We start from the raw sequence: 14,929 nt of genomic DNA on the forward strand, positions 1-14,929 counted from the left end.
TCCGAAAGTTGTCTACGTGAGATGCGGTGGACCTGGGCACGACATTTAATGGGGGAAGAAGGGGAAGGTCGGTTCTACAGAGTGTTGTTTACAGACAATGGGACTAGGGAATGGGGGATTGGGGATAGTTGGGGAGTATTGGGGAAATAGGGGAATATTTACAAGCGGATATGGAGGCCAAATCCCATATCCGCAACAGGTCAAATAAGGTCAAAATAAGGTTTCTTAAAAAAAAATTTAAAAAAATAAAATAAAATGAGGGGTCAAATAAGGGTTTTTCATGATTCTGAGTTGATTGTTAACATTTATATTTTCACTTTTACATTTACACACAAAGTAGCTTTTATTTCACATACATATATAATACTCGAGTTATTTCTCATTCACAATGTCAGAAGTTTCAACAGTCATTGTCTATGTCTTCTTCAGACTCAACAACATCATGGCTGCAGTTTCTGCATGTAATGCCATTACAGACTCCACAGGCCGAGATGCACGTGACCCCATTCTTCTTGCAGCTGCATCGCCGGTTGCTGCAATCTCCATGACAATTACAGCTCGTGAACTGCAATAGCTCCTCAGGAGCCGTGGGGTCCAGTGTTGGAACTGGCTCATACCCATGCACACCTATTGTCCATCCATAGTCACTGGGGTTCAGAGACATGCTCTGTAGAAGGATCCAGTCCCGGGTCTGCAGGTAGGCACGGAGTGAATGTTGTGCAGCTGCACCCTCTGTTGGAGGTAGAGTCTCTGGTTTGATCACTCCTGCCGCTGCCTTCCTTGAGAACATGTTGTACCGAATTTCACCCAATGTAGTATCTCGTCCATGGTAAATGTACTTGAAAATCGCAGTACCAGCCTGAATCACTGTTTCCTTGGTGGCTTCTGTGTCAAGGAAGATGTCTCCGTGTAAGACTCAGTGTATCCCAGCCGGTGGAACTTGTTGAGCATCCATTTTGACCCAAATCTATGATCAAGTTGTATGGCAAGCCCCATTTGGTGTGGCAATACTCCAGACCGAGGTCGACAGGCCTTAATAAAATTCTGCCCCCAAACGGCAACTCTTTCGTCTGTCTTGACAATCGGTATCAAGAACATCTGAAGGCTTGCAGGAACAAGTGTCAGCTGACTATCAATGTCAGTCATACTGTGTGTGGTGGGGTATGACTTTGGACCTAAATCAATCAAGGCAATATCATTGGATATGAACTTGAGTGCCGTCTTTTTGATCTGAGTCTTCTCATCTCCATTGTCAAGATTAGCATGATGCTCTCGCAGAATATTGTCAGTGCCATCTTTGAGACAGAGTACATCTGCCCTTCTTTCCTGTGTTGTGAAATACAAGGTGTCTTCGTATTTCTCTAGAAGTTTTATCTTTAGCCAATGCTTTGAATAAGAAAGGCTCTTCTCTGGTGACTGATCAAACTCCTGCAGCTTTTCATGGACTTGGTCCATGTTCATTACCCCATGCTCTAATTCTGAGTCTAACCATTCGCAGAATTCAATAAAAACTGCCTCTCGCTCCTCATCAATACTCCTCTGTCCTCTCTTCCTTTTTCCTTCCTCATCAGTCTTGGACAAACTGTCACCTCTCGCAAACATAAGTTTGCATCGCAAATGGTACAGTGTTTCTTCTGCTACCAAGTCGTTGATCCCTTCCAGGCGTCCAGTGACTTCAGTGCCCCAGTCATCCCCGCGACTCCGTGCTGTCTTCAGCAAGCTTGCCTTCAGTGTATCTGCAGTCAAATTATCTGGCACTCTGTATTTCTTTCTAGCTTGTGCTGGATTATTTTTGTAGAGCTGGGCTGGTTGGTTGCAAAGAATGCATACATCCTTATACAGGAGGTCAACTGACTGTGATCTTCTAGAACTGCAGCCAGTTGATGAACTGAACTCACAAGTAGTGCGTCTTCTCTTCAACTTTGATGACTCTTTCTCTGCCTTTGATGCTTGAGCTGACTTCTTGGTGGTTGCAACAAAGTTGTTGTACAGATCATTTTTACACTTCTGGTGGTACCTCAGTTTTCCTTCCTTTTGAGCCTCCTTCATACGTTCCACAACAGTAACATTTTCGACAGTTTCTGCTTGTTTCAATAAAGTTGAGTATCCCTTTGGAGTTGCCTGTATGAGCCTTTCAGCTGGTGTATCCGAGCGTGCACAGATGAAGCAATTGAGCACAGGTGGAGTAACGTGTTCATCCATATTGCTAGACTCCATGTCCTGCAAAGTAGAAAATGAGATATATTTAGAAATTATTTTTCCACAAAGGAGTGTCTGTGGTGAAATATAAATGTTAACAATCACCTCAGAATCATGAAAAACCCTTATTTGACCCCTCATAAGTTACTTAAGGGCCGATTAAAAAAAAAAATTCTCGAAAATAATTTTTCGGTACCCGAATTCAACAGCTTTTTTTCTGGGTTTCCCACGGGAGTTGACCTTCAACATTTTAACACATGTTATTACACACCTTTACAAACATATTGATGAAGAAATTTTTTGGTAACAATTTAGTTAACAGATTTTCATATGTTTCCCTTACTACTACCGTCTGATGTGGCTTGAACATTCTGTTGGGTTATCGGTAGTTCGGCCCCGAGCTGTGTATAGCAAATCCAGTCCCATCACAATAATTGCTGCACGATCTGTCAACAACAAACAATACAAAAACATTGCCACACATTGTCTTCTGCAGAAGAGAGTGCATTCGCGTGGCAGGTGACATTTGTTGTTCACAGATCAATCATCCTCCTGCATCAGGCCACATGTGTACTTGAGTAATAACCGTCTATTGAACGGAGACGTAGGACGATGAAAATGGAGAATCCCGAGACGAAAGGGCAGACTATAATAACGAACAGAGATAAATAAAGGACTTATTACAGAAATTAATCTATGGTGCCCATGTACTCATCCACTCATGCACAATGAGGAGAAACCAGGCAAGGCAAGGAAACCAGGCAAGGACTTCAGTACAAAGCACAAGGAAGGACTCGCTCCACGCTGTCACCACCGACCCAGGTGAGAGCTGAAGCGTTCCTCAGCTCTGGCCAATGCAATTCCACCCCCACACCCACCCCCCTTACCGTAACCTCCTCCCTACCCCGGTTGAGAGTCACACAGGTTCAAAGAGAGTGAGATGAGAGTAGCAAAGCGCAAGAGAAAAGGGGCAGGAAGAGCAAAGAGAGAGAGAGAGAGACTGAGAGAACAGGAGGAGCAAAGATGTATGACATTTTAACACCCCCACCCCCATAGGCCAAGCACCGCTCTTGCAAACGTTTTTTGTGAATCCCTTAGTACTGACCAATGAGGCGGCACCGCCGTCACGTCGATGGGGTGTTGGGCAACGGCACTGACCGAACCAATGACGTGACACCTTAAAGTTTGCCAATGGAAGTGTGCTTGTAATGGAAACTCCGCACCGGATGCCATGTACTCAGAGAGCTGGCTGCAAGGGGGGTTTGTTGGCCCAAACACGAACCAAGACGCATCCACATTCACCCCCTCGTTACCTTGCCTGGGTGCCTTGCCTGGTTCACATAGGAAATATATTAATTACACCTTCCTATCAAATGCAATTGTCAATCAATTAGAATTACCAGTCAATTACACTACACTCACAGCATACATAAGAGCAGGACAACTTCACTTTTACAGTTCCCTGGTTACAAAAAATGTTCTAGCCTACGCGAACACAGATGATAATAACTTAGCATGCTAGCTAATTTCTACCCCTCTACAATGTAACAATATTAACTTTCTCTGACTGAACAAAGCTGGCAGTCTGTCTGTGGGGTTCATTCAGCACACTTTGACTATTTGGAATAAAGCAAAGGGAGAGATATGGCTTACAGTTTCTCCGGTGAAATACAGTGGTGATCTTGCTCTCTGTATACCACCTCACTGGTGGCACTGTATGCCACCTCACTCTTTCCTCAGCCTCGACATGGAGGTAACGCTGCTTCCTGGGTTCAGTATTCACTATAGGGTCTTTGTTTTTCATTTATATGTTAACAGCTTGACTTTTCCATGTGGTACAGTGCCTTCAGAAAGTATTCCTACCCCTTGATTTTTTCCACATTTTTGTTTTATTATAACTTGAATTTAAAATGCATTAGATTAAGATTTTTTGGCACTGATCTGTACATAATACCCCATAATGTCAAAGTGGAATTATTTTTTTTAGAAATATTTACAAAGTAATTAAAAATGAAAAGTGGAAATCTCTCGAGTCAAGAAGTATTCAACCCTTTCGCTAGGACACTCCAAATTGAACTCAGATGCATCCAATTTCCTTTCATCATCCTTGAGATGTCTCTAAAACCTGATTGGAGTCCACCTGTGGCCAATTCAAATGATTGGACATGATTTAGAAAGAAACACACGTTTCTGTATAAGGTCCCACTGATGACAGCGCATGTCAGAGCAGAAAGTCTACCATGATGTCCTCGGAACTGTCCGTAAAGCTCCGACATAGAATTGTGAGGAGGCATAGATCTGGCGAAGGGTATAAAACAATTTCTAGAATGTTTAAAGTTCCCAAGAGCATGTGGTGTTGTTTTTTTGTGTGTTATTACAATATTACATGGTCAGTCTTCAATGTCATACATTTCTCTGAGGGCACGTGTGATGGTAGCACTTCCGTGACTTGTCACAAAGAAATGCCAAAGTTCTCCTGGATTATGCCTTATTCCAATAATGCCACCTTTGTTTTTTGAATCACGGTTAATGGATTGCTAAAGAGCCACAGGGAGCAACCGGGCAAGAAAGACCTTGGTCAGAGAAGTGACCAAGAACCCAATGACCATTCTGACAGAACTACAGAGCTCTTTGGTTGAGATAGGAGACCTGGCGGAAGGACAACAGTCTCTCCAGCATTTCACAAATCTAGGCTTTTTGGAAGAGTGGCTAGGTCGGAAGATACTCCTGAGAAAAAGGCACATGACAGCACACCTGAGGTTCGCAAAAAGGCATGTAAAGGATTCAGAGCATGAGGCACAAGATTATGTGGTCTGATGAGACAAAGTTTTAACTCTTTGGTTTGAATGCAATGAGCTATGTCTGGTGGAAACTGAGCACAGTTCATCACCCATCTAACACCATCCCTACCGTGAAGCATAGTGGCGGCAGCATCATGCTATGGGGATGCTTTTCAGCAGCAGGGCCTGAGGGACTTTTAAGGATAGAGGGAACTATGAATGCAGCCAAATACAGGCAAATCCTTGAGGAGAACCTGCTTCAGAGTTCAAAAAGACCTTAGACTGCAGCCAAGATTTACGTTCCAACAGGACAATGACACCAATCATACAGACAAAGAAACACAGGAATGGCTTCAGAAAAATAACCTAAATGTCCTTTAATGGCTCAGCTGAAGCCCAGACTTGAATCCCATTGAGAATCTGTGGAAAGACTTGAAGATTGCTGTTAACTGACACGCCCCACCACCAACAGAGCTTGAGCAAATCTGCGAGGAAGAATGGGAGAAACTCTCCAAATCCAGATGTGCAAAGCTGATACAGACATACCCAAGAAGATGCGTGGCTGTAATTGCTGTCAAAGGTGCTTCTACGAAGTATTGACTCAAGAGGCTAAATACTTGGCCAAATGTAAATTTGATATTTCTGTATTTCATTTTCAATAAATTAGTAAAAATTTCCAAAAACATGCTTTCAGTTTGTCATTATGGGGTACTTTTTGTAGATCGGTGACAAAAATTTTTATTTTTAATTCAGGCTGTAACACAACAAAATGTGCAAAAAGTCAAGGGTGTGAATACTTTCTGAAGGCACTGTACATTTCTGACTGTGGATTGTCATCTCGATTGCTTGTCCACTGCACCCAACTTGAGCCTCATGACTGTGCCAGACTGTTTTTGTTATGTATTGCTGCTCTCCTGTAGTTTTTATTCTTCACTGACAAACTTCCAGACTGCTGTAGAAGGATTGCCAGCATGGCCATACATGTTGATATCATGTCACCTTCTTGTCCAGAAGAAAGTGAGCATCGCTGTGAGCACATCTGCTCTCTTGGAGAAATAAATTAGGTGCAGTTCATTCCTTCCTCTTCTCCTCCTCTTCCCTTTATAAGGGTTGAGGTCCAATGGTACCAAGCTTCTGCCCTACCTCAGCCACGATACTCCTCCACTACTCTCTGTCCTCAGTCAATTCTCTCCACTCTTCACCGACCTCCACCTTACTGATATCTCTCTTCACACAATCCTCCCATCTCAACTGCAGTCTACCTCTTTTCCTCCTAACTTGTTCCCTCAACCTCTCCACTCTCTTTCCCTTCTGATACTAATATTTACCCAAGTGGTATCAAATATAATGTCCGCTGACCCTAACAATTATTGGAATGGCCAAAGTCCCTCCTCCCCCATCCTGACCTAGATTATACCCCTTGTGGGAGTCATGATGCTCCCACAAGCACGTCGTGCCATTAAAATTGTAAGTAAGACATTTACCATGGCTGCAGAACAATGAATAATGCAGGCAGGAAGAGCATCTGGCCATAAAACATTGCTTCAAAAAAAGGGGACCACCGTGCCCAAAAAAGGAGGGGACCTGTGCCCAAAAAAGGAGGGGACCTGTGCCCAAAAAAGGAGGGGCCCACGGTGCTCAAAAAAGGAGGGGCCCACGGTGCCCAAAAAAGGAGGGGACCACGGTGCCCAAAAAAGGAGGGGATGACGGTGCCCAAAAAAGGAGAGGACCACGGTGCCCCAAAAAGGAGGGGACCACGGTGCCCAAAAAAGGAGGGGATGACGGTGCCCAAAAAAGGAGGGGATCACGGTGCCCAAAAAAGGAGGGGATCACGGTGCCCAAAAAAGGAGGGGACCACGGTGCCCAAAAAATGAGGGGACCACGGTGCCCAAAAAAGGAGGGGACCACGGTGCCCCAAAAAGGAGGGAACCACATTGCCCAAAAAAGGAGGGGATGACGGTGCCCAAAAAAGGAGGGGACCATGGTGCCCCAAAAAGGAGGGGACTACGGTGCCCCAAAAAAGGAGGGGACCACGGTGCCCAAAAAAGGAGGGGACCACGGTGCCCAAAAAAGGAGGGGACCACGGTGCCCAAAAAAGGAGCGGACCATGGTGCCCAAAAAAGGAGGGGAAACGGTGCCCAAAAAAGGAGGGGATCACGGTGCCCAAAAAAGGAGGGGACCACGGTGCCCCCATAAAAGCCAACCCCTGCTCTGTAGGGGAAAATGGCCTCGAAAGGTGGTATATATAGAACCACATAAAAGACAATACAGACAACAACATTAAGCTAGAATCCCATCCAGTAAACATAAGAAGCAAATTATTTAAAATAAAATCGATATATTTCTAAATGTTACGCACAAAATCAATAAGTCAAATCACTCTCACAGTATTTATGTAGGAATCAACCCTGCCAGGGATCAAAGACAAGACCAGGCAACTCAGAGGGAAACAGAATACTAACTAAGGTATCCTGTTGTACTCTGAAGGTGCACGAAGAGAACTCAAATTCAGGAAACCACAAGTTAGAAGACAGAGAACGAGTTGGAAAATCGACATTATCTGTTTGGTTTAGTGTGAGGAGGCGAGGGAAGGGGGGGGTCAGGGGGGTGGGGAGGAGGAAATTGGAACTAACCATTTTAGAATTCCCAATCAACTAGAACGGCACTCAGTAGTGAGCATACCTCCGCCAGGTGAACAATTTACCTTTTGTATCCCAGAGTAGACCAGAAAATCACAATACAGAATCACATTGAATCAAAATCATCCGTCCACAGCTTTTTGAGATATCCTGCCATGTAATGTATCGTTTTTGGCCATATCCCCCAATGGTGAAGAATCACTCAAAAAATTATACTTGCCGGATCTGGATCTTCAACAAAATTGAATCGATTCTTCCTTGTCAGACACCCAACTGATCCACCAAGTTTCGTCCAAATCCGTCCATAACTTTTTGAGATATCCTGCTATGTATCGTTTTTGGCCCTATCTCCCAATGGTGAAGAATCACTTTAAAATTCTAGTAGCCGGATCCAAATCCGGATCTTCACCAAAATCTAATCATTTCGTCCTTGTGACATACGCTACATCTCTGCAACAGGGGTGAAAACATAACCTCCGTCCACCTTTGGTGGCGAAGGTAATTATATAGCAATTATCAAAGGGCTTTCACTGCTTTCTTTTCCTCGATAAAGTTATCAACTAGGCGATACTGCTGCATAGTTAGCGAGCAATGCTAACCACATGCTTATGTCCCATTGTCAAACTTATGTACTGCAAGTCTGGAATTAGTGCTGCAGATAGGTGCACCAATACAAGACATTGTTCATTTTGAGAAAAAAGTGTGAAAATTGGCACAGAGCTAGGTCTTAGTATACTAAAGACATCTTGATTAGGGGCCAATTCAATTTCAGTCCCAAAATCCAATATGGTCGCCAAATTCAAAATGGCCGCCACTTACACAGAAATCCTGCCGCTTCTTATGTTTATTTTAAATGACAAGCATGAACATTGCCACAAAGGTAGGTGTGTGTCTCCTAAACACATCTTGATAAGGGGGCATTCCAATGTCAGTCCCATAATCAGATATGACCTCTAAATTCAAAATGGCCGCACCTAATATCACGCTTGCAAACTTGTAGCAAGTTTATACATGTAAGCAGAATTATTGTTGCTGTTAATCATTACCTATGAAATGCATTCCTTTATGACTTATAATTGTAATTTTTGTGATCGGAGCACAAAGTACATCTAAAATGACAGGGAGCTTAACATGGCTGCCACTTTACTGTCATTCACAGTCTCCGTGACATTTACAATATAGGTTGTACATGGCATTCTGGCCTTAACACATTTGCACTGGCCAAGACACCCTCTGTCCACATTGCAGCCACACTTGATAAGTTCTTGGCAAGATTTGCAAGCTCCAGGCAGTGTTGTCCACAAAGGCTGCCACAAGTCCGACGATCCTCTTGTCGAACCCCAATCACATGGATTTGGTAACTCTGGGGCACGTAGTAGGGCTTGTCCCCAGATGTCTGCAGCCTGAAATATTGCTCTTTTTGCATGCTGGAAGAGTGCTGCTGAGGTCGGTGGGATGAATTCAATTGACCTTCCCTTTTGAGTGAAGAGTTCTTTGCGGGCATCATCAACACTCTCACAGCAACTTGTTCTGTCGTACATGAGAACAACAAGCCGCTCAATTGTCGGAATATGTGCTCTCAACTCTTCTTCGGACGGTGGAACTCTACCGAGAGCAGCAAATGCACCCAGCACATCCGGGAATACCTTGCTCGTTGTCCATGCGGTTTTCTTTCCTTTGTTAAGGAAAAAGGATGTTTGGTCACAGCCAGTGAAAGCGTGAAACATCAGTAGAGACATAGATTTCTCTGGTCCTAAGGACTTGGCGATTGTATGAACTGGTATCAGTCTACAATGCTTTCCGGTGCCGAAGAATACCCACATCTCTTCGAGGTTCGTTTGGGTAAACAAAGCTGTACATATAACGACCACGTGTCTGTGTCAACAGTCCGTAGCATCGCTCGCTGGCATCCAGTAGCAGCAGCATCTGCTGCATGCAGTAGAAGTCTTGTATCAGCTTCCTCGTGGGTGCAAGGAGATAAGCGGCTGATATCCTCCACTGGGGAGTTCAGCAGAATCAGTTTGCCAAAGGTAGAGATGACCTTCCTTTCACCATGGATTGTGACAGCTTGTTGAGCCAGGAACGCAAAGAGTTCCATTTTGTTCTCATCGATTCTAAGGAATGCTTGCCAGTTACCTGGTATCTTGGTGCTTGGCTGCACACGTCTCCTTGTACCTTTTCCCCTCTTTTGCCTTGCTGTTGCCTTAAGACTATTTGGAATGTATTAATCCCAAACAATATCTACTCTGCTGGCTTTCCTAAGCTGAGACTGAACATAGGGCAGCAATATGAGTTCTGCATACTCACTGAATGTTTTCGCTAAACCAGGCTTCAGTATATTAATGACAGCAGCACCATCAAGGAGAATAACATCTACTTGGGGGGTATCTTCAGGGGGCGTAGGATATGTGTCTTGGAGACATTCAAGAAGGTCTGCCTTTGTTCCTGAACGAAGATCTCCGAATTTTGATCGCGACGGAGGATAACTTTGATTCTCATGTCGAAAGAATTCCTCTATATTTCCATCGCGAACTTGGCAGGACACATACAACCTGGAAAAAAGTGCACAAGTCTTCTTCACTGATGCAATCTGCTGCTTCTCATTAGACGTTGCTGCAGGTTGGGGGCAACTGAACAGTGGTACATTGTTGCCTTTCAGTGGGCTAAACAGGGACTCTGTTCTGTTGCCAATGCGTGCTTCCACAAAGCTGCTGTACTCTTCCTTTCCAAGCTTCTGTATGTTGCGAACTGTAGACACTACGTCATCTCCTACGAGGTCCTTTGTGTCAAGAACCAAGAGGTCACTAGTTTGATCTTCAAAGGGGTTGCCCATCTCTTCTATGGTATGACAGAGGGACTTCACATCTTTGGCAAATGTGGCCTGCACAGACTTTACTTGTTCATGGTGTTTGACATCAGGTCCCTTGATTTGCTTCTGCTTAATGCTTTCTGCAGACTCTTCAAATTATCCTATGACTCGAGCCATTTCTGGGCCTGCTACCATCCACCGCATTAACTGCGATGAGTTTTCTGTTAGTCCCATAGCTCCACCGTCGCCTTTACAACAAAATTGTTCTGTTCATGAGCGTGATCAAGTGCTATCGATGAAAACGAACGATGGGTCTTCTTCATGACGAATTTACCACTCTCAAATTGTTCAGCAACTCCGGGATGAACATTCTTGAGGCTCTTCATGTCACGTAGGTTAACCGACAACCAGCGGCTATCGTGCGGATGATCAAGAACGAAAAACCAAGGCATAAGTTGATCAAGGGCTTCAATGTAGAGCTGAAAGTTGGCCTCTCGAAGTGACCTCACAAAGCTCAAGATGATGAGCTGAAATTTCAAAGGACTAGACCAGTAAAAACCTGAAACATAATATCAGTTCTGTGGTAATTACCTCTCTCCACTGTCTCCCCTTGCCTCCCCCTCCCCTCCCCTCCCCTTTCCTATTTGTGGTGGTGGGTTTCAGTGGAATATAATTATTGTTTGTGAATGTAGGTATGTACATGTAAGTAAAAACCTATGTTACTTTCACTCAAAGTAAAAGAAAAACATTAATTTTCACATTCATGTCTGGCATGGACTGGCGGACATTTTGGATTTGACGTCTCAAGGTTCTCAGAGGTCAAATCTGACTTCCCTCCACATCTGAAAATAAACCTTATGGTATGCACTAACTATGTTAAAAATTTCATGCTTTTCTCATAAAATGCACAATTTTTGTGTTTATCTGCTGCACTAATTGGAATTGTCACATAATGTAATTTTAACTTTTGATAATTATAGGGAATGCTATGGAAAGAGCTAGCAATAATCCAGGAATAGCACACCTTCTCTACACCCATTTGTCCCCACCTCCCTTCCTCCCACCCCCACCCTCCCCCCCTACCAAAACCAACCACTACAACTCCCCATCCTGACCTTTCGATCATATCCTTTTAGAATACGATCATATATGGATCATATCCTTTTAGAATATGATCATATATGGAACATATCCTTTTAGAATATGATCATATATGGAACATATCCTTTTAGAATATGATAATATATGGATCATATCCTTTTAGAATACGATCATATATGGATCATATCCTTTTAGAATACGATCATATATGGAACATATCCTTTTAGAATATGATAATATATGGATCATATCCTTTTAGAAGTCCATCCTTTTAGAAGTTAACCCCCTCCCCCCTTCCCTTCCCCCCCCCCCCCCTTTTTGTCATTTTTATCCACAAAAGAGAACACTGCAGAGAGTTAAGTTGAGAAGTAAAACAAAACTTCTATGGAGTGATTTAAATTTTTATTAGTTGAAAAACATTCGCTGTTTTATACCGGCATTTCTTCATACGGCTGGTGAAATTCGCTTCAGTCATAAAGATTAACACCAAACATCTTCAGAATTATGAGTATGTATTTTATTATATACTATTCATTTACAAACTATTCTTACAAATGCAGGCAAAACACAATGCAATATTTGGATACATTTCATGAATGTCATTGTAAACCCAAGGGTTCCTGTGGAAAACGTGCACGTTCCAGTTGTAGAGTCAACAAGTATGGTATGCTTGCTTCCTCAATCAGCTTTAGTACTATTTTGATGGCCAAGTTACCCAAATATTGGTGCCTTTCTCGAGAAGAGTCTTCCCCAAATGGTGCTTAGGTGCTGCAGTACCAAGATGATGGTGCAGGTGCAGGATGTTAGAGGCCGAGAAGGGTATTCTGAGCCACATATTCAACCAGGCGCAAGAAGCTGCAAATGAAGAGCAGTGATGAGTCTCTACTGTTACTTATCGAACGGTCCTAATTAATCCCCCTTCTTTTGGGGTCCGTTGCAAGAGGAAAAATAAATTGTTCCAAGTCTCTTCATGAACGGGCTGGCCAGGCTTGACGTTCGCTGAAAAGCTGCACAAATACGGGACTTTCAAAATGATGTAATCCGCCCCTGAATGCTAAGTGTGCATGCGTAAAAACCCCGAAAACTAGTGATCTTTGGGGCATGTAAACTGTTATTGTGCATATGTGCTGAGGACTGTTACCTAAAATGGCTCACAAAGCTTCTAAAACAAGACCGAAAGTCTATCAGCGGCGTAGCTGGGCTTGTAAAATATTATAAACCACAAACACACATGATTAGGTATTTAAACAGTCGCTAATGCAGTGCATAACATTAAACAAAGAAATTTGGAGGAATCCCGACATCCGTGAGATAAGTTTTACTTACAGAACTGAGGGACGATCTACTGTAATCTAGATGATACCACACAAGAGTTGGGTACATACCGTTTTGTTGGAAGAGACGTAACGCCGATGCTTTCGATATTTGATGGTTATTTTAACAATCGGTTTGTTTGTCTTTCACACTGAATGAAAAACGTAAAGGTAGAGCATGACGATTGTAATATATGACAGGTTTGACCAGATGTTCGGCATGAACGGAATTGGATTCAAAATGGCGGTGTGTGGAGAGTCAGCCACCGTACCGCCGTAATGACATCAGACGTAATGACATCACCCTGTCATGTGACCTGATCCTCAGCCCTGATTGGTATAGGTTTGAGGGGACATACATACACACATACATACATACATACATACATACATACATACATACATACATGCATACAGTCACGTGAAAAAGTAAGTACACCCCATGTAAAGTTTTGACTTTTTCAAAATATTTCAACATACAGCTATTTGATCTTCATTTCAACAATATTGATAGATAAAGGTGATATAATATAACAAATATCATGAAACATTTACATTTTGTAGTCCATTGTATAATTTAAATAAACATATATGCAAATTTTGCATGTGGAAAAAGTAAGTACACCCCTACATTTATCACTACTTCAAATACGTAAAATTAGAATCAGGTGCACCAGCTCAGGTGCAAATGATTAGAACATCGTTAGAGAGGATCTTGGAGAAACCTGTCTTATTTAAACCTCAGACATTTCGTTTGGTTTGCTCTTTGTTGTTGAAGTGTGCGGCGTCACCATGCCAAGATCAAAAGAGCTCTCTGAGGCCTTCAGAAAGAAGGTTATAGATGCCTACGAGTCTGGGAAGGGATTTAAAAAGATCTCCAAACAATTTGAAATCAATGATTCGACTGTCCGGAAGATCATCTAAAAGTGGAGAAGATTCCAAACAACTGCCAACTTGTTCAGGCCAGGCCACCCCAGCAAGTTCAGCCCGAGAGCAGACCGCAAGATGCTGAAAGAAGTCTCTAAGAACCCCAGAATGTCATCACGGGACCTACAGGTAGCTCTTGCCACTGTTGATGTCAAAGTGCACGAGTCTACCATTAGAAAGAGGCTGCACAAATTTGATCTACATGGGAGGTGTGCCAGGAGGAAACCTTTGCTGTCCAGAAAGAACATCATCAGGGCAAGACTAAAGTTTGCCAATGAACACCGAGGCAAAGACCAGCACTTCTGGAACAATGTGCTCTGGACAGATGAGTCAAAGGTAGAGCTATTTGGCCACAGTACCAGAAGACATGTTTGGCGAAATCCAAAGACAGCATTTGACCACAAGAAACTGATACCAACTGTAAAGCTTGGTGGTGGAAATATTATTGTTTGGGGCAGTAGGGTGGTCCTCAAATGTAAACATTAAGTTTTCGAAAGTGCTTTTCCATTTTTTTATTACACCTGCAAAGAGAACAAATTGGGTAAAATTTCATTTCATTTTGAAAACTTTTACCACTGTCACATGGCCCCTGCTAATCTGCTAATCAGCACTATACAGAAATTATTTCGGTTTGTTTCAGTTATGATGGCGAGTGCAAGTACTTCAAGAAGAGCAACCAGAAAAAAAGAACCATGTGTGGCTGATAGGCTGCCATATTGAAAAACTACCAGAAACTCGGCTCCCATCTTGGCAAGACATTCTGCAGTGATACTTTAAGCTACATCATGCTGAGAAATTGGACATAATCAGTGCCGCAACAACTGTTGTTCGTGAGACATTATGCATCTGGGAGAAAGCACGGATCCCCACTGCAGATGAGCGGAATATCATTGCAAAACTAGAGAGAAAAGTAGAACAATACAGATCCATCCTGAAAGGAAAGAGCCGGCGATCTGTCCCTCAGATAAAGAAAGAAGAGCAGTTTCAAACCGGTCTACGTGACTTATTTGACATTGCTCATGTTGATGTCCTTGATCTGATCAAAATACCAGAGGACCGTGGATTCCTTAAGGCACAACGGGAGCCAGGTCGACGGGGCTTTATGGTTGGTGTTGACAAGGTGCTAGCAGGAAAAGAGGAGCAGACACATCAACGCGACAA

At 43.2% G+C, this 14,929-nt stretch overlaps 1 protein-coding gene across 4 annotated transcripts in view; it reads right to left on the bottom strand.

Moving 5' to 3' along the window:
- Positions 1 to 11,912: 11,912 nt before the first annotated feature.
- Positions 11,913 to 14,929, bottom strand: part of LOC137422530 (uncharacterized) — a 56,469-nt gene continuing 53,452 nt past the window's right edge. The window contains exon 10 of one of the 4 annotated variants that reach the window (XM_068109263.2): positions 11,913 to 12,383. In XM_068109263.2, coding sequence (XP_067965364.1) covers positions 12,332 to 12,383 — 52 coding nt within the window. In that variant the 3' untranslated portion in view covers positions 11,913 to 12,331. The remainder of the gene's footprint in view (positions 12,384 to 14,929) is intronic. The other 3 variants (XM_078772821.1, XM_068109262.2, XM_068109266.2) reach the window with 3 other exon arrangements.

This window comes from Myxine glutinosa, chromosome 2, assembly GCF_964187855.1.
Source record: "Myxine glutinosa chromosome 2, kmMyxGlut1.1, whole genome shotgun sequence".
Classification (NCBI taxonomy): domain Eukaryota; kingdom Metazoa; phylum Chordata; class Myxini; order Myxiniformes; family Myxinidae; genus Myxine; species Myxine glutinosa.